Source organism: Antechinus flavipes, chromosome 3, assembly GCF_016432865.1.
Source record: "Antechinus flavipes isolate AdamAnt ecotype Samford, QLD, Australia chromosome 3, AdamAnt_v2, whole genome shotgun sequence".
In the NCBI taxonomy this organism is placed as follows: Eukaryota; Metazoa; Chordata; class Mammalia; order Dasyuromorphia; family Dasyuridae; genus Antechinus; species Antechinus flavipes.
The window spans coordinates 357,508,730-357,528,477 of NC_067400.1; the positions used below are offsets into that span (position 1 = coordinate 357,508,730).

Consider the following 19,748-nt stretch of genomic DNA (forward strand, 5'->3'; position numbering starts at 1 on the left):
ATCAGAAACTGGTTGGATAGGGATCAAGATCAACAGGTTCATTGGCAGTACTTTTATCAGTTATCTTGAAAATGTATTCTATTCCAATGATAAGTTGAGAACAAAAAAATTTTTTAAAGGAACATGAAAAAATTACATTGAAACTCTTCAAGAAAAATTAAACTATTGTTTCCATTATGTGATCAAAAGTTTAAAGTACTCTTTCTGGTGAGTTCTTTTTTTAGTTAAATCATAATAATATGAAAATTAATAACGAAGAAGTACAATTTATTTGTGAGTTTATTTTAAAATTGTTTTATGTTCTAAAACAAAAGAAAGGGGGAAGATGTTGGAATCCTTACAGACTGCTAACTAATTAGAGTTGATCTAATCTTACAAGAAGATGTTTTGGGCTACTATATTTTATCTTTGTTTAAACCCTGAGGAGCAGGGATATATGGGGACTGGGATGGTGAAAGAATTATGATATCATTACAAGAATTAGTTGGAGGAAGTGGAAGAGCTGAAGAATAAAAGGAAAATGGTAAGGAATAGCATTCAGAACAGCAGTCTTTAAATATATAAACTTTCAGGGGTCCTCAAACTACGGCAGGCCAGATGCGGCAGCTGAGGATGATTATCCCCCTCACCCAGGGCTATGAAGTTTCTTTATTTAAAGGCCCACAAAACAAAGTTTTTGTTTTTACTATAGTCCGGCCCTCCAACAGTCTGAGGGACAGTGAACTGGCCCCTATTTAAAAAGTTTGAGGACCCCTGAAAGGGCTGTAATGTGAAAGAGAAATTAAAATTGTTCTTGGTCCCAGAAGACAGAACTTTTATCAATGAGTAGAAACACCTAAGAAATGTATTTCATCTCAATATAAAGAAGAATTTCCTGACAATTAGGAATTGTCCAAAGAAACAAGCTCCTTCATTGAGGTTTGGAAATAGGGAGATGGACAGAAATGTGAATTCTTTGTCACCAGATGGTTTCAAGCAGAAGATATATTTGAGGATTCAGTATATGAGATTTATGATTTGGCTAGAGATTAAACCAGAGAATTTTTTTTGAATTTCTTTTTTGACTTTTTGAATATTTTTGAATTACAAATGTGATTTTGAAATGTTATGAAATTGTGTAAAATTTTATGTCCTTATGTAATTTTGATAACTGAAACCAAACTAAGCAATTTTCCATAAGTCACTTGACCTTTGATTGTCTTATTTTCTTAATGCATAAGAATACTTGCTAAGACTACTTCTTGGGATATTAAGGGATGTATTCTCAAAATGAACTGAAAAAAAAACCTTGCGGTCTTAATTAATTTATACAAAACTGGAAATAAGGGCAAGGACCAATAGAAAGTGCTATGAAATTATATGTTTATAAGGCATATGTAAAATAGCATAATTGCATATTGCATTTATAGTAAGAGGTCCTGTGTTTGAGTGCTAATTACATTTACTATCTTTGTGACCTTCAGCAAAAGCATACTAGATGATCTTCAATGCCCTTAGCCATCCTCAATGCTTTGATCTGAAAAATTAGTTCACTTGATTCTCTGCTCTTTTTCTTTTGTTTTAGGAAGATTCTTGGGATGTGGGAAGATATTTATGTAATGATACTGTGTGAAAAATGAAACTGATTAAATTAACATCCTTTTGGTGGGCTGACAGATAAGGAGGGCTTCAAGCAAGCTATCATCCTTTCCCCTAAAACCATTACATGCCTGTAATGTCTGGCACAGAATTAGGTATCAGGAGACCTGGGCTCAAGTCCCAGTTCCAAGACTTGTTAGCTATGTGACAATGGGAAATTACCTCATCTCTCTAGACCTGTTTCTCAGTCTTAAATCAGTGTCCATTAAACTGATACATCAGTATCAAATTGTCTTCCTTCCCCCACAATAGTAAAGTATTCATCTATCCAGATTTTCTGACTAGACTCCTTGTGACTTGATAACAGCATGACAGCCTGTATTTTGTAAGAGTCAAGAAGAGGTATCCCATGACCATGGAGTAGAGTAAAGCTATGCAACCCATAAAAGCTAAATATATTGTGGCTACATTAGCAGTCTCTTTAAACAATTAACCCAAAGTAGAATATAAACTATCTTTAAGCAGTAGTAGGATCACCACTGTACAGCTGGTAAGGTAATGGATCTGGAATGAGAGGACATGTATTCAAGTTTTAGCTCTAGGAACTAATCTGTGTATATATTAAGTACATTTCTCAAGGCTTTAAACAATTAAAGGAAATAAAGATGTACCCCAGCTTCAAAGACCCAGCTTAAGGGGTACATTGGAACCTAAATTGAGAACCCCAATTCTAATCTCTTCCTGCTAACATCAGCCAGATCATTTTCCCTTGTAGAATTTACAAGCTCACTCTCAATTCTGACAAAAGCCGGAAGTCTTCATTTCAACCTTTGTTGTTCTTGTTCAGTCAAGTGCCCACTCTTAATATTTTATTTTATTTTATAATAACTTTATATTGACAGAATCCATGCCAGGGTAATTTTTTTTACAACATTATCCCTTGCACTCGCTTCTGTTCCGATTTTTCCCCTCCCTTCCTCCACCCCCTCCCCTAGATGGCAAGCAGTCCTATATATGTTAGATATGTTGCAGTATATCCTAGATACAATATCAAGTCCCCACTCTTTCTGACCCAATTGGATTTCTTTGGCAACTATAATGAAGTGGTTTTCATTTCTTTCTCCAGCTCATTTTACAGTTGAGGAAATTGAGGCAAACACGGTTAAGTGACTTGTCCAGGGTCAAACAGCTAATAGGTGTGACGCTGGATTTAAATTTAGGTTCCTGACTCTGGACCTGGTACTCTGTTCACCTAGCTGCCCTAAACATTTCAAACTAGTTCAACGGTTTTATTCTGTATCCCTTATTCAAGGTATTTAATCACTTCCACTACCCGGATTAAAATGGGGTTCATTTACTCGTTTATTGTTTTAATCGATCCGTTACTTTTCAGCTTTATATCTAGTTCTTCCTTCCGAGATCTTCGGATCCTTTCTGGGATCTTGAGTTTCTGACCCTCTCTCTCCAACCTAAAGGCTTACTCATTCACACCCCCACTTCTTACAGCAGTTTGCAAAGAGGCGTGGCCTGGGTCAGCCCTTGCGCCTGAGCAGAAGCCGCAGGTGACGCTACGTGTCGTCAGTGGGCGAGTGTCCAAGAGGGGGTGGGGTCCTGAGCTGGAGTTCCGCGGCCATCGTCGCTCATTGCCCGCCCCCCTCTTAGGCTTCGCTCGGCTCCACCTCTCTCCGCCCCCCTCCCGGGCTCCCGAGGAGAGACGCGACTGGGAACCTTCTCCCTGAGGGAGCCCCGGCTGCTTTAGCGGGGCCTGGACTGCTCACTCCCGTGTTGGGAAAATGAGCGAACGGGCTCAGTGAGTCCCCTCAGCGGGCGTCGGCCGCAGCTGATTTAGCTGTAGCGGCGGAGGGGGGGGCGCGGCCCGGCCCGGCTGGGGCCGCTCATGGTGTCGCCACGACGCCATCGCGGCGCAGGACGGCCAGGTAGGGAGGGGGATAGGGGGCAAGGGAGGCCCTGCAGGTGGGGGGCGACAGTAGTGGCCGGATAGGCTGAGGGTGGGGTGGGGTGGGGTGGAGGAAACGGGGCGGCGCGTCCGGCGGTGCCGCGCCCCTGACAGCTCCCGTCTGGTCCCTTCTCTTTCCCTACCCGGGTGGTTGTCTTGCCTTTGCTTTAAAACAAACAAACAAACAAAAAACCCTAGAACACTTTTAACTCTTCCTCCGCCCACACTATAGGAAGGCAAATGGAGTTTCCTGAGTGACTCTAGGGGGGCGGGGCGGGAGGGGCGGCACGCGTACGAAGCTGGGGGCCTCAGCGGGACCCTGGGTCGGTGCTTAGGAATATCTGTGGGAGTAATCCTCCGGGGCCGCCCCTCAACCTGGTCCTCGGGGAAAGACTACCCCTCCAGGGCTGTTTCCTTCCCTCTTTAGTTTTGTTTCCTGAGAGTTGTTGAAGTCGGGCACAGTTTTGGAGGTTTGGAACGGGGTTATCCGGGCTGAGCCCAGGTTCTTTTCTGAACCTCCCAAAACTTTTCTCTTTTCTCCCCTCCCCGTAGGGGAGGGGTCTTTTGACCTTGTGCTGGGTTCTTATTTTTAGCAGTTCTGGGGTGGGGTCTCCGAATCTGACACTTGGAAAGTGGATTCCGATGTTGGGAGAAAATTATAGCTACAATCCATATAACTCTTTTAGGGAGGCAACATATTTTACAAATATGACCTCATTTGATCTTAAGAACAATCCTGGAAAGGGGGTGCGAGTAAGATAAAAACCGATGCAGACGGAGGTCATGTGACTTGCCCATATCAAACAGTGTCTGAAGCTGTATTTGGACTTGTTTCTTTGATTCCAGGCTCAGCCTTCCATTAGGTGATTGAAACCATAATTATAAAAGTTAGTATTTACACACTGCCCCCAATGTGTGGTTTTAAGCTTTTAATAGACTTTTGAAACACTATAGGTTTGCAAAGCACTTTACAAATCTTGGTCCTAAGAAGACAGCTAGGTGGTTCAGTGGATGGCGCTGGGCCTAGAGTCAGAAAGACCTGACTCTTAATCTGCGGGAGAAAGAAGTAACAAAGTACTGCAGTATCTTTGCCAAGAAAACCCCATGCAGGGTCACAGAGTCCAGCATGAGGTAACAACAACGAATTACAAATATCTCCTTTGATCATGGGTGCTGTTATTATCTGCATTTTATAACTGAGGAACCTGACAGAAGTTAGTGACTTTAAAAGTCACATAGCTAGTAATTATTTCCTATCCTGAAACGGGATTTGAATTCAGGTTCAGCATTTGATTCACTGTGCCTTCTAGGTAGGTATAGGTACCTAGTCATGTATAAGGTACCTAGGTAATAGAGTTAGCTATACTATGAATAAACAGCTGGGTTCGATGAGATTAAGTGATTTACCCAGAGTCACAATATCTGACAATATTTGACCAAGATTATGGCCCACCAGGTCTCCATCTCCTGACCTCATTGCCTTCCTTCAAATCCCAGCTAAAATCCTTTAAGAATCCTTTTCGGATGAAAAAAGCCCCCCTTTTTTGTTGATTTTCTTCAATTTTTCCTGTATATATCTTGGATCCAGTTTTTTGTATGGTCTCTCCCTTTAGACTAACTTTGCACAGTCCTCTTTCACTTAAAATCTAATTCATTTGCATGTCATAGCATCACCTCCCTGAATCATGGTCCTCTTCAAGGACTAAGGATAAACAGCAACTAGAAGCTCCTTGGAAGTAGACACTGTTGTTTCTTGAGGGTAGTTTTCCCTTTGTATCCTCCTACTTAGCACAGTGCTTCTTAGCATATAGTATGTATTTTTTAAAAAATCCAGATTGACTGACTTAGGGACTTTGTATTCTAGGGTATTGACCACATTGTTATTTAACTAGGTCATATAAATGAGCCCACCAGATATTTGTTAAAATATATATGCGGTATGACAATGTTATTTTATATAAATTTACTTATATATAATGACCATTTTTGAATTTTATAAATTTAGATGAATTAAGTATACTTATATCACTACTGTTAGCATAATATCTGACAAATAGTGATGCTTAAATAATTACTTGTTGATTGATCTTTTTAATTTATTTGTTTTTGCACTCCTCTTGGATAGGTATATTTAAAGGTGAAGATGAGAAGCACAGAACTTTTGTTTTTGTTTTTTTGTATGAGCAATTTTGAGTAGCACCAAGCTTCAGTGTTCTTAGAAACTGAAATTTTAGAGTGTTATACTTTCATATCTTTTTAAAATTTTTGCTTTTGTCTCAGCTTTTGTTTCTTTTTTTGTTTTGTTTATAGGTGATTTGAATTCTTCAGTTTGTAATAGTCTCAGTTGTGCAAAGCTTTCAAACTTTTTTCAAGACCTAAAAAAGGCCTTTAAAGGGAGGTCAGTTCAAGGCCCTTTATTTGCTTCATGATTGTGAAATAATTTGCATTTATATTAGGTAACAAACATAAAATATTTTTATTCTGCTAAATTGCTTACTTGTATGTAGTTGTTTTCCATATATGTCTTTTAATGTGGTTTGTTTTTATTTTAATAGACTGCAAATGGTTTGGGTATTTATCATGAACCGAATGAATTCCCAGAGCAATGCTTTTACTCAGCGGAGGCGAATGGCTCTTGGAATTGTTATTCTCCTACTTGTGGATGTTATATGGGTTGCTTCTTCAGAACTTACTTCAGTAAGTAATTAAACTTTTCACAGAATAATTTTATGTTAAAAAAAACCTTCAAGTACTTTTTAAAGGAGCAAACTTTAAAAAGGACTGGCTAATCTTGAAGACTATTGCGGATTTTTTTTTCTCTTGATGTGGTATTAATTTTTAGCTCATTTAAACTGAAAGTTGATTTCACATGATTTCCTTGTGTTCAATTGGAAAAGATAATATGAATGAGTCTAATTTAAACCTAGAAATATGGCATGTTAATGTAGATTTTCTGATTAACTATTTGAAGCTATTTCTTGTTGGAAAGCATATCTCAATGTTTTTTTTTTCCCCTAGTATGACATTTACAATGCAAAGCAGCTTTTATTCAATGAATAGAAGTTGGATTTTAAAAAAAAAGTATTAAATTTAATTACAAGTCCATTAATATATCCCCCAATTAGTGTTTGTTGATGGGGATGTTGAAAAGAGCATGAAATTCTATACATTATATAATTAAAGGATTTCTTTCTAGTAAAAGTTTATGCATTGCACCCAGGTAATGAGCTCATTAAGAACTCCATGGTCTTTTTTCTCTTCTTCTATAATTATTATTTGAACTCATTTGGTTAATAGCAGTTTTTATGAAGATGTTTTTTCTTTGAAATAACTGTCTTAATGTAGTCAATTTCTGACCTTTCATATACTTGTATGCGTGTGTATATATATATATATATATGTATATATATGCATATATATACACATAAACAAGTATAATTTATTTAAATAGCAAGTAACACACACACATATATGTGTGTGTGTGTGTGTGTATATATATATATATATATATATATATGTAAAACAAGTATTTATTTAAATAGGAAAACATTTATGTTAGCTATTTAATAAATTTGTTAGTTATTTTCATTCATGCTTTCCTAGTTCTTGGATACTATATTTTTAAAAAATGCTTTTTTTGGGAGTGGTGGGGATAGGGAAGGTGAATTTTTCATATAATAAATAGATTTTACTAGTTAAGCTGATAACCTTTGTGACTTAAATGCTTGTAAGACAGCATGATTTTTGGATCTGAATTTAGAAAGATGAACTGTGTAAAGGTAATAAGGATATGAACCTTAGCATACATTTTTTAATCTTAATAATTTTTATATCAACTAAATAGTAAAGTTTAGTAGAAAAGTCATTTCATTCAGCTTTAGTTAGACCTTAGTCTCCTCTGATATATAGAGAACAGTCAGTTTTACTTAGCTCCATATTATCAGAAAATAAGTAAAATCGAATGTGAGAGTAATAGTTTTATGTGTTTAAAGCAGGGGTCCTCAAACTTTTTAAATAGGGAGTCAGTTCACTGTCCCTCAGACTGTTAGAGAGCTGGACTATAATAAAAACAAAAACTTTGTTTTGTGGGCCTTTAAATAAAGAAATTTCATAGCCCTGGATGAGGGGGATAATTGTCCTCAGCTGCTCATTTTGCCAGCAGACTGTAGTTTGAGGACCCCTGGAAACTTTAAAGCTTCAGGTGTAACCAAAGAGCTTTCCTAGATTTTCTCTTTTCTTTTATCCCTTCTATCTGATTAGTTGCCAGTTCATTTTGATTTTATTTCCATAGCATTTCTTGTACCCATCTTCTCTCTATTCAAGCTGCTACTTCCCTGGTTCAGACTTCCCTCTCCTGGATAATTGTAAAAGTCTCTTTATTAGTCTTTCTGCGTCTGGTCTTTACTTACTTCAATCCATCCTTCACAGAGTTACTTAAAGAATTTTTCTTTTTTCTTTCTTCCTTTTTTTTTTTTTTTTTAATAACTTTTTATTGACAGAACCCATGCCAGGATAATTTTTTACAGCATTATCCCTTGCACTCACTTCTATTCCGATTTTTCCTCTCCCTCCCTCCACCCTCTTCCCCAGATGGCAAGCAGTCCTTTACATGTTAAATAGGTGACAGTATATCCTAGATACAATATATGCACACATATGCAGAACTGAACAGTTTTCTTGTTGCACAGGGAGAATTGGATTCAGAAGGTATAAATAACTCAGGAAGAAAAACAAAAATGCAAGCAGTTTATATTCATTTCCCAGTGTTCTTTCTTTGGGTGTAGCTGCTTCTGTCCATCCTTGATCAGTTGAAACTGAATTAGCTCTCTTTATTGAAAAGATCCACTTCCATCAGAATACATCCTCAAACAGTATCATTGTTGAGGTCTATAATGATCTCCTGCTTCTGCTCATTTCACTTAGCATCAGTTCATATAAGTCTTGCCAGTCCTCTCTGTATTCGTTCTGCTGGTCATTCCTTACAGAACAATAATATTCCATAATGTTCATATACCACAATTTACTCAACCATTCTCCAATTGATGGGCATCCATTCATTTTCTAGCTTCTAGCCACTACAAACAGGGCTGTTACAAACATTTTGGCACATGCAGGTCCCTTTCCCTTTTTTAGTATTTCTTTGGGGTAGAAGCCCCATAGAAACACTGCTGGATCAAAGGGTATGCACAGTTTGATAACTTTTTGAGCATAGTTCCAAATTGCTCTCCAGAATGGCTGGATGTGTTCACAATTCCACCAACAATGTATCAGTGTCCCTGTTTTCCCACATCCCCTTCAACATTCCTCATTATCTTTCCCTGTCATTCTAGCCAATCTGACAGGTGTGTAGTGGTATCTCAGAGTTGTTTTAATTTGCATTTCTCTGATTAATAATGATTTGGAGCATCTTTTCATATGTCTATAAATATTTTCAATTTCTTCATCTGAGAATTGTCTGTTCATATCCTTTGACCATTTATCAATTGGAGAATGGCTTGATTTCTTATAAATTAGAGTCAATTCTCTATATATTTTGGAAATGAGGCCTTTTTCAGAATCTTTGATTGTAAAAATGTTTTCCCAGTTTATTGTTTCCCTTCTAATCTTGTCTGCATTTGTTGTTTGTACAAAAACTTTTCAATTTGATATAATCAAAATTTTCTATTTTGTGGTCAATAGTGATCTCTACTCCTTCTTTGGTCATAAATTCCTCCCTCTTCCACAGGTCTGAGAGGTAAATTATCCTATGCTCTTCCAATTTATTTATAATCTCATCCTTTATACCTAGGTCATGAACCCATTTTGACCTTATTGTGGTGTACGGTGTTAAGTGTGGGTCAATGCCTAGTTTCTGCCATACTAATTTCCAATTTTCCCAGCAATTTTTGTCAAATGATGCGTTCTTACCCCCAAAACTGGGATCTTTGGGTTTGTCAGACACTATATTATTAAAGTTATTGGCTGTTTTGTCCTTTGGACCTAACCTATTCCATTGATCAACTAGTCTATTTCTTAGCCAGTACCAGATGGTTTTAGTAACTGCTGCTTTATAATATAATTTTAGATCTGGTGCAGTTAGGCCACTTTCATTTGATTTTTTTTTTTTCATTAATTCCCTTGAAATTCTTGACCTTTTTTTTTCCATATGAACTTTGTTGTTATTTTTTCTAGGTCATCAAAGTAGTTTTTTGGGAGTCTGATTGGTATAGCGCTAAATAAAGAGGTTAGTTTAGGTAGTATTGTCATCTTTATTATATTTGCTCGCCCAATTAAACAATTTTTCTAACTCATAGATCTTACCATGCTACTTCTCTATTCAAAAATCTTAGGTTATACCCTTGCCCCTACACCCCATTTATACAAACTGTAGTCGGGTGTTTCAAGTCTTCTATTTCCAGCTCAGTTGTACTACAAGCCATTTCCTAAACCTGACATTCTGTTCTTTCTTACATTTGCATTTTCACACAAGCCATTTCTCATGCCTCATCATTCACTTCTTCCTTAGGTTCATCTTTCTGAATCCTTTAAGACTCAGCTCAAGTGCTTCCATTTCAATGAAGCCTTCCCAAGATACTCAGTTGCTATCCTTTTTTTCCCTCCATTACTTTATATTTACTTAAATGTATACATATATATTTCTCTCCGCTAGAAGAAAAGACCTTTGAGGATGGAGACTATTTCATTTTTGTAATGAGCAGCAAAGTGCTTAGAAACTTAGAGAAGAACAAGAAAAGCTTGTTTACTTAATAAATGTTTTAATTGAACTGGGTGAAATTAGCATGAAAAATCATTGAATATATTTCAGAATCAGAATTTTTATATATTTTTATTTTTATATTTCTGCCTTTTTTGAAAAAATCTATGTAGACATATTGCTTCTTAGTCTGAACTGTTAATCATATAGAGGTTTCAAACTTAGAGATACTTGCATTTTAAAGTTTTGTTGGCTTAGCCTTTTTGAAGTTAGTATATTTAGTTATGTGCATGTGAGTGTTTTCATAGATACAAAGGTCTACTGTTACAATTTGTCTCTTATTAAAGGACTAGATTTGTAGCAATGTTTGACAAATTATTTCCATGATCATTTTTTCATTGTTCTCTTTGTCTGACTTTTACTTGATGTGTTTGGAAAATTATTTCCATGTTCATTTTTTCATTGTTTTCTTTGCCTGACTTTTACTAAAAAAAAAGTCTGAAACTTTGTTTTAGTTAGGAATAATAGTACAGAGATTTCATAATAGTCTGTGTAATTTTTTCCCCCCACAGTATGTTTTTACTCAATATAATAAACCATTCTTCAGCACCTTTGCAAAAACATCAATGTTTGTTTTATACCTCTTGGGCTTTATAATTTGGAAGCCATGGAGGCAACAGTGTACAAGAGGATTTCGTGGACGACATGCTGCTTTTGTAAGTTTCATAATTTTTGTGTTTGTAGGGGAGATGGAGTATGCATTTTATCAGAGTTTAGAGATGTTTAAATTTTTGTAAGGCAGTCACATTTTAATTGTCAGTGGTATTAGGTGGGTAGAGTTGGCATAGAAGTAAAAAAAATTCCAAGTATAGTCAGTTTAAATAATATTAAACAATTCAGTGTTAATAATGAGAAAATAGACGTATTTGAGTTTAATATATTTTTCTTTTACCATGTTTTTGAGAGTTGTTAAAGACTAGTGAAATAGCTAAAAAAACAAGTGTAGAGAGAAGAAAAAAGCAGAGAAGTAACCAAGAGCTTCAAGAATTAACAGATTAGTGAAGTAACTATTTGGAAGTGTACTGTGTAGCCAATTATGATGGCACATATATACCTTGAATCTTTGCTACCTGTAAAGAAGTTGTGGCTGTCAGATCTTGTGAGCTCCACAGTTCTGAACTTCATTGAGCTATGCATATTGAGTATCTGCACAGTAAATGACATTAAATTGTGAGTTTATAGAAGAGAGGTTGCCATTGGGTTTATTAAGATGGGATGGCTGATCTATGCTGAAAATGCTGCATTCCTCAGTAGTGGGATTGGGCCCTTGAGGAGCCTTGTCCTTCTGGTCTAGGCCAAATGAGGAAATCTAATCTTGAAAGAAAGAAAAAGAAGTTGATTTTGTGTGTAAAGTAATTCAATATTTTATTATTAAGGAAAAAATAAAATATTACAAAATTTCTAACTCGTGTGATTCTCCAGAAGGCATCTTGAGAAATTAATTCCTCAAATTTTGTGAGAAATGCTTTAGTAATTCTTCTATCTTTGAGGTATAGGTTAAAGTTAGTGATGTTAATTAGAAATTAATTTGGTCTTTTTTCCTCACCATTGGCACATTTGAATTTGATAATAACACACAGCAGTTTTATTTTTATGAACAAAATATGGTATGACAAGAATTTATTTGGAAGGCCTAGAATTTAAATACTATACTTGGAGCTTTTTAGAAAAATTTCCTAGACAAGTATTAAGGAGATATGTTTTTTAAAATAGATTTTTATTTTCAAAATATGCAAAGATAATTTTCAACACTCACCCTTACAGAATTTTGTGGTTCAAAATTTTCTCCCTCTCTTCCCAAGTAATCCAATATATGTTAAACATGTGCAGTTGTTTTATATATATTTCCACATTTACCATGCTGCAAAAGAAAAATCAGATCAAAAAGGAAAAAAAAGAGAAAGAAAAGAAAAAGCAAGCAAACAACAATAAAAAAGTGAAAATACTATGTTATGATCCACACTTAATCCCCACAGTCCTCTTTCTGAATGCAGAAGACTTTCTCCATCACAAGTTTATTGGAATTGACCTGAATCATCTCATTATTGAAAAAAGCTATGTCCAAAAGATATATTTTTTCAAAACATTTCTTAAAATGAAATTTCTAGTAACTTCATTTGTAGTAGAATATAATATTCTTTGGTTTATGTGAAATGGATCATGGAAGGAAGAGCGGGAAATACTTTATTTGTATATATATACACACACACACACACACACATATTATGCGGGTGATTGTCTTAGATCGATGAGATTCTTGAAATGCTTTGACAGATTCTATAGTCATCATAGAATAGAGAATTAAGAGTAGGCTTGTCCTCTGTACTTGGTAAATTCAAGATAGATTTTGATTGTAATTTAAGCTAATTTTCCTCTATTCAGTTTGCAGATGCTGAAGGTTACTTTGCTGCTTGTACTACAGATAATACCATGAATAGTTCTTTGGTAAGTTTTGCTTGGTTTGAAGAATTTAGAACTATCATTAAGTAAATTGGTATGTAATATTTTAAAATCTCACTCTAGTTTGCCTTAATATTTAATTTGCCTTAATAATTAATATTAAGAAATGGAAAAATTTTAATAAAATGGTTAATTGTTGATGAATAGAAATTTTTAGCTTTAATGAATGTGAACTTGCCTAAGTGGAATTCTTAGATTGTTTTATAAAAGATACTTGAAGTATTGAAATAAAGGTTACAAAAAGGCTTTCATATAAATATATTGATCAAAATTGAAAGGAATTGTTAGAATGATTTATTCTGAAAGTCTTATCTTTCTTTCTGTGATAATAGAGTATGCTTTATTATGAAACATTTTAATTGAGGTGAATATAGTAATGCCTAAATTATTTGGCTTTCATATGACTGGCAACCTCTACCCAATGGTACAATGGTGATTTTGGATGTAAACAGAAAGAAAAGCCAGAGATAAAAATTACAGAAAACACTGTTTGGCTGATTGATTTATTGACTGTACACAACGATCACTCATTGATTAGCAAGCAGTGACAACATGGTTTTGGCCCCAAAATTCACATTGTTTGAAAAATGATATAAAAGTAAAAAGAAAAGAGAAGGAGAGAGAATTTTACTGAGGAAGCTAAGTAGAACAGTGACTACATGGTTGAACTTGGAGATAGGAAGATCTGAGCTCAGTCCTACTTTAGATACTAGCTATGTTATTTACACTAGCTGTGTAAATCGCTTAACTTATACAAATCTCAATTTCCAGCCAGTGGTACATAGAACCAGAGTTTTGTTGATTTTTTTTTTTAAACAATCACGTTTTATGTAAGGAGTAACCAAAAAATTTTTTTTCAGTATCCATGTCAGAACCAATATTTGAGTGCCTTCTTTTTTGGCAGTGTATTATAGTAAACAGACTTCTTAACCTTTTTTATTTTGTGGACTCCTTTGGCAGGCTGGTGAAACCTATACATCCTTTTTCAGAATAATTTAAGTGCATACAATGTAAAAGTTCACAAAGAAAAGTAGTTATATTGGAATAAAGTTGGAATTTTTTTTCCTACCTAGTTTCGTTGACTTCCCAATTTAAGAACCCCAGTTCTAGGAGATGGTCAGAGAAACAGAAGACATAATCTGTCCCCTCAAGAAGCTTAGTTAGAGGGGATAAAACATATATAGAAACACTAAAGAACTCTTACAGAGCAATAGATTTATTTCAGTTACTCAAGAATCTCTTGAGAGTTTATAATCATAGAGTTTCTTTATTAATTTGGGGAAATTTTATTTAAGTTTTTTCCTCAGTGAAGTGTAGAAAAGGAGAGAATCATCCAGTTCAAGGAAAAGCTATTGGGGGCAGCTAAGTGGCACAGTGGACAGAGTACCAGCCCTGAAAATATGAGGACCCAAGTTCAAATTTGGTCTCAGATATTTAACACTTTGCAGTTGTGTGACCCTGGGCAAGTTACTTAACCCCAATTGCCTGGGGGTGGGGAGAAGGGGAAAGAAAAGTTACTTAGTACATGAGTAAAAGAGATGGAAAATGATATATACTATGCCAGCTTTTTTTTTTTTATTTGATTGCCAAATTAAATTAAGTCATTGTGCCTATTAGCATCTATGTGATTTAGTTGCATTCTTTTACATAAAAATAGTTTTTAAAATTGTTAAATTCAATTTATAGAAAGATGTATGATTTTTAAATCTTATGAATGACATTTTCATAATTATACCTGTATTTAGTTATTTCCTACCTAAATTTTAAGTGATATTTTAGGTTTAACTACAGTTATTTTTTTCATGTCAGAGTGAACCTCTGTATGTTCCTGTGAAATTTCATGACTTGACAAATGAAAAATCTGACAGTACAAATGGTGAGAATGAAAAAAGTAAGTTAAATTGTAATATCTTAGCTTTATTATAAAGTATAGATAATTTTTCAATGACGTATTTTTAAATAACTATTCAAAAGGATTCATTGGTTAAATTGCAATTTTATGCCATTCTTTTCAAATATAAATTTATTTTTGGAGGGCCATCTATAGGACAAGCTTACTTTAACCATATTCTATAGCAAAGATATTTAATAAAGCATAGTAAGGATTCATCTTTGATATTTATTTCATATAAAAATAAAATTTAAAAGAAGCAAAAAACTAAATTGCAGAGATTCTTTGAAAAGTGGGTATGGAAAATCATTTGAGATCTGGAAAAGTTGTGACTATTTGTTGAGTTCTAGTAATATATCTGGAATAATTACACTAAAGAATGCAAAATATATTAAAATCATGAAACCTTTGGAACTCCTTATGAAATGGAATGAATTAAAATACTTTTTTATAAGCAGAGTGTTTTCCTTTTAGAGTTGATGGAGAATTTACTGCAAATAGACAACTAATAGAGGTGTAGTTCTTTCTATTTGACATGATTATTTGTTTTTATTATTTGGAAGGATCACTTTTGTTTCTGTTGAGAATGCATCTCTGAAATAATGAAAGAATGATTGAAGTCAATACAGAAACTACTTAATATGCAAAGTTTCACTTTTTATACCATGTTTTAATAGTTTATTCAGGGTATAAAATGAGATAAAGATATATATTAAACATTACTTATTTCTTAAATATAAAACATTTTCTTGTTAGCGTCCCTTTTGGACAAAGTGCTTTAACACATAACATGCTTTGTATGCTATGTATAAGAATGTTTGTAGCTGCTATATTCAATGGATAAAGGTAAATAATTTATAAATACTGGTACATATAATATTACTTTATGTTGTTGTAAATCCAAATTTGTTATTATCCATATATAAGAAAATTCTGAAAGTACAGGGAGAGCCTTTAGATTTTTTTTTCTTATTTCCTCCTCCTGTTGTCATATGTATTAGAAGTCTCTGATAAAGGGTAATTCCAAAACTGTGAATTAAAGAAATCATAGCTTATGGTACTTATACTTTCTATGTGGTTTCTAAGTAAGCAGTCTTATGACTAGAGTGGATCTAAGATTATTTTTATTGAGACAAAAGAAGGCTATTCCTGAGAGGTTAAAGTGACACAACTAAGATGATAAAAAGCCAAAATGACATTTCTACATGTATGAATGGAAGGAGTCAGCTTTGAATGAATTTCTTTTAAATTCACACTAATGAAGTTCCACTCTACTTCAGTTTCCAAGATCTTTGATATTTTAAAGGGTAATCAGTATTGTATTTGTTTGGATTATTCTTGTATTGAAGTTTGTAGGCATAGTTTGGTTTTTCATATTTAAAGGGCTTTGTTGAAATAGGTATTTCTTTCTCTCTCTTTCTCTCTCTCTCTCTCTCTCTCTCTCTCTCTCTCTCTTTCTCTCTCTCTCTTTCTTTCTTTGTCTGTCTCTTTCTCTCTCTCTCTCTTTCTTTGTCTGTCTCTTTGTTTCTCTCTCTCTCTCTCTTCCCCTCCCCACCTCCTTTCTCTCTCCTCCTATTCCCTCCCTCCTCACATCACACATACACTCAATTTATCTGAATCCTAAGAAATGTGCCTAAAATTTGGAGGGAAAACAAAAGGGACGGATGCCAGGTATTAATACGAGTGGTACTCACAAAAAAATCAGCTACAAAAAATCAATTTACCCATCAGATAAATTGAGAAAATTTCTGTAAGAAATATTTTTATTGTGTCAATGGAAAAAAAAAAGGACAAATATTCCCAAGTTATTTGAAACAGAATAGAAATGTTTTGTTGGCCTCGTATAAAACCATGTATAAGACTATTTTTTGTAGTTGTAATTACTTCACCTCAAGAAAGAAAAAAAATGTGTATAAAAAAACCAATTAAGATGATTTGGTGTCTTGGAGGGAGATATTGACAAGATTAAGATTATAGTCACTAATAGGAATAATCAGTTTTTTTGCTTAACAATAAGCACCTAATATGTGTAAAGAAGTTGAGTTGGAGTTGAGATGAATAAAACTTGACATGTTTTCTCTCCACAAAATAAATGAAAAAATAAGATGTACATTTGTACTTATTAAGTAGTATAAAGCACTAGGTGATAGAATGATAGAAGTCTATATGCTATTAGAGTTGCATGAAGGAAAACAGGGTAATCAGGAATGGTTCCATGGAAGATCTATTTGATATGGGTCTTTACAGATGGATTCAAGTGAAACAATGGTGGATTGGGCACAGACAGTAGCATTAGAAAAGGTATGAAGGCAGCAAACTATAACAAGGAGCATGTTGAATTTGGCAAGCATGACAGATGCATGAAAGGGAGTAGTGTGAAATAAGATTTGGTGTCAGAGTTGATTCAGATTAAGGAGTATATTTACTTAGCAGGCAGTGATGAGTTGGACATGATCAGGACAGATAAGGTATCATTGAACTTGTTCATCTAATTTTGGAATAGTAAAGTTATGAATTATTCCTTGAAGTTAGAAAAAGGGAACTTTAGGACAAAATCTGCTTTACATGTGAACTGAATTTGTGGTAGTACTAACTGTTCTAGATGGTTAAGTTTTAATTTTTTTTTTTTCCTGAGGCATTTGGGGTTGTGACTTGCCCAAGATCACACAGCTATGAAGTGTTAAGTATCTGAGGCCAAATTTGAACTCAGGTCCTCCTGACTTCAGGGCTGGTGCTCTATCTTCTGTGCCAGCAAGTTTTAAATTATAAGGCCACTAAGTGGTACAGTAAATAGAGTGCTGGATTTGGAGTTAGGAGTGTCTGTTTCAGTCTTGTCTCAGATATACTTCCAGCTATATAATCCTGGTAAGTCACTTAAACTCTGAATACCATAGTTTCCTTATTTATTAAATGTATTAAGTTAAACTAGCACCTAGCTCACTGCATTTTGTGAGGATCAGATTTAAGAAGTGCTTTGCAAATCATAAAACACCATATAAATGTTATCCATATCATTTTAATAAATATATTCATGGACATCTTAAGAGTTATTAGATAAATTTGTGTATAACATTTAGAGGTTCATTTCAACCCTTTGAAACTGACATGAGAGAACATCTGCTGTCTTATTGCTTTTGTTAGAGATAATATGCTAGATTGAGAGGAGTATGAGGCTTATTTACAAGACATTTTCATGACTGTTAAGTTTTATAATTATTCCTTGTTGAATTATCAGAATTTCATATATTTCAGTATCCACAGTGTCTTCTGAAGCACACAGATAGGACCTTAGGAGGCCAATTAATAATGTCTGCATGGCTCTGCCACTAATTCAGAAAAGCATTCTAGTTTTCAGTTTCTTGAAATTAAGTACATATAACAATTCCCTCAAGAAACAAGCCTAGAGAAAGTTGTTATGTAAGCTTGAATACTAGAGAGATTTTCAAATTGATTTAGGTAAACAGGGTTCTATAAAAGCTGAAATAGTAATTTAATCATACTGCATTTATGAATGTCTTAAAATATATAGTAGACTCAGTAACAATTTAAAAACTAGTCATATTTAGAAACTTTTAAAATAGTAAAGAAGCTGGATATTTTTTAAAGAAGTAATTTTAGGGGCAGCTGGGTAGTACAGTGGATAAAACACCAGCCCTGAAGTCAGGAAGACCTGGGTTCAAATCTGGTCTCAGATACTTAACGCTTCCTAGCTGTGTGACCCTGGGCAAGCCACTTAACCCCAACTGCCTCAGCAAAAATAAATAAATAAATAAATAAATAAATAAAATAAAATAAAAGAAGTAATTTTAACTTCTGCCATTTTGAATGAATAAAATTTATTCATGTAATTATGCAATGTTTTCTTAGTCTAGCTACGTTTGACTAAAGACAGCTGTATTAAATGTAGTGATGTTATCAGTAAATTCACTAAAAAAAAATACTTTTCTTCCAGTAGGGAATGTCTAATGATCTTGTGCCATGCTTTTTATTTTAAGCACCCAAAAAGTCTCGTGTAAGGTTCAGTAATATTATGGAGATCCGACAACTTCCATCAAGCCATGCACTGGAAGCCAAGTTATCTCGAATGTCATATCCTGCTGTGAAAGAACAAGAGTCAATCCTGAAAACTGTAGGGAAACTTACTGCAACTCAAGTAGCAAAAATTAGCTTTTTCTTTTGCTTTGTGGTAGGTCTTCTCTTTATATTTAATAAATCATTTTTTTTACATGTGGATAATTACTAATATAAGGAGTGAAAAATTTATTAGTATATTTAACTAATTCTCTAAAAATGTTATTAAAAACTTTTGTGAATTACCAATTTAAAGAGAATTAGAAAACATAAAATTTAATGACAAACTATTCAAAACATAATCAGATATTTATTTGGTAAACAAGAGACACTTTAAAATCTTACAATTTCCCTAGTTCATCATTATAAACTGATTATGCTGTGGCTATATGTTAAAGTTGCTAATAACAACAATAGAGTTGTTAATTTGTATAAGATGATTTATTGTTTTTTATTGCTTTACTAGGTATATTTGTTTTTCATGATTTTATACTGATGTAATATTAATGTTAATTAGCTTAAGTTGTTTAGTAATTAGTTTAAAATGAAGATCTTGATAAGAATGTTTTTAACCAATTAGCCTTTGTATTGCATGTATTCTTTTGAATAATAGGAGAACTTGGACAGCATCTTAGATCTCATTATGACAATCATAAATAAAAACATAAAACATTTTCTTTTAAGAAAATTATTGAAAGCTTGATTATGAGATCTGTATGTAAATCTTATAATGGAGTTTTTTTTTTTTTTAATCTATGAAGCAGCATTAATCCTAGCTGGTATTTCTCTTTGTAGAAAATCAAAGAATTGTATTTATAGTTTCTAATTAAACAAAACAAAATTTGAATAATTTGCACTAATTGTGGGGAAAGTTTATGAATTAATGAGAAATCTGAATTGTACTTTAGTGAATTTTTAAAATTTTTGATTCAACAAACATTAATTCTATTATGTACAAAGCTAGATATCCAGAGACAAAAAAACATCCTTTAAAGAGCTGACATTCTTTTGCAAGTGTGGAGTAGAGATAGAATTAC

At 34.0% G+C, this 19,748-nt stretch overlaps 1 protein-coding gene across 3 annotated transcripts in view; it reads left to right on the forward strand.

Moving 5' to 3' along the window:
- Positions 1–3,197: 3,197 nt before the first annotated feature.
- Positions 3,198–19,748, forward strand: part of SLC35F5 (solute carrier family 35 member F5) — a 60,942-nt gene continuing 44,391 nt past the window's right edge. The window contains exons 1-8 of one of the 3 annotated variants that reach the window (XM_051985769.1): positions 3,232–3,515; positions 4,490–4,666; positions 5,846–5,991; positions 6,091–6,232; positions 10,802–10,945; positions 12,672–12,734; positions 14,559–14,640; positions 18,636–18,826. In XM_051985769.1, coding sequence (XP_051841729.1) covers positions 6,098–6,232; positions 10,802–10,945; positions 12,672–12,734; positions 14,559–14,640; positions 18,636–18,826 — 615 coding nt within the window. In that variant the 5' untranslated portion in view covers positions 3,232–3,515; positions 4,490–4,666; positions 5,846–5,991; positions 6,091–6,097. Of the gene's footprint in view, positions 3,516–4,489; positions 4,667–5,845; positions 5,992–6,090; positions 6,233–10,801; positions 10,946–12,671; positions 12,735–14,558; positions 14,641–18,635; positions 18,827–19,748 lie in introns of all 3 variants that reach the window. The other 2 variants (XR_007951950.1, XM_051985768.1) reach the window with 2 other exon arrangements.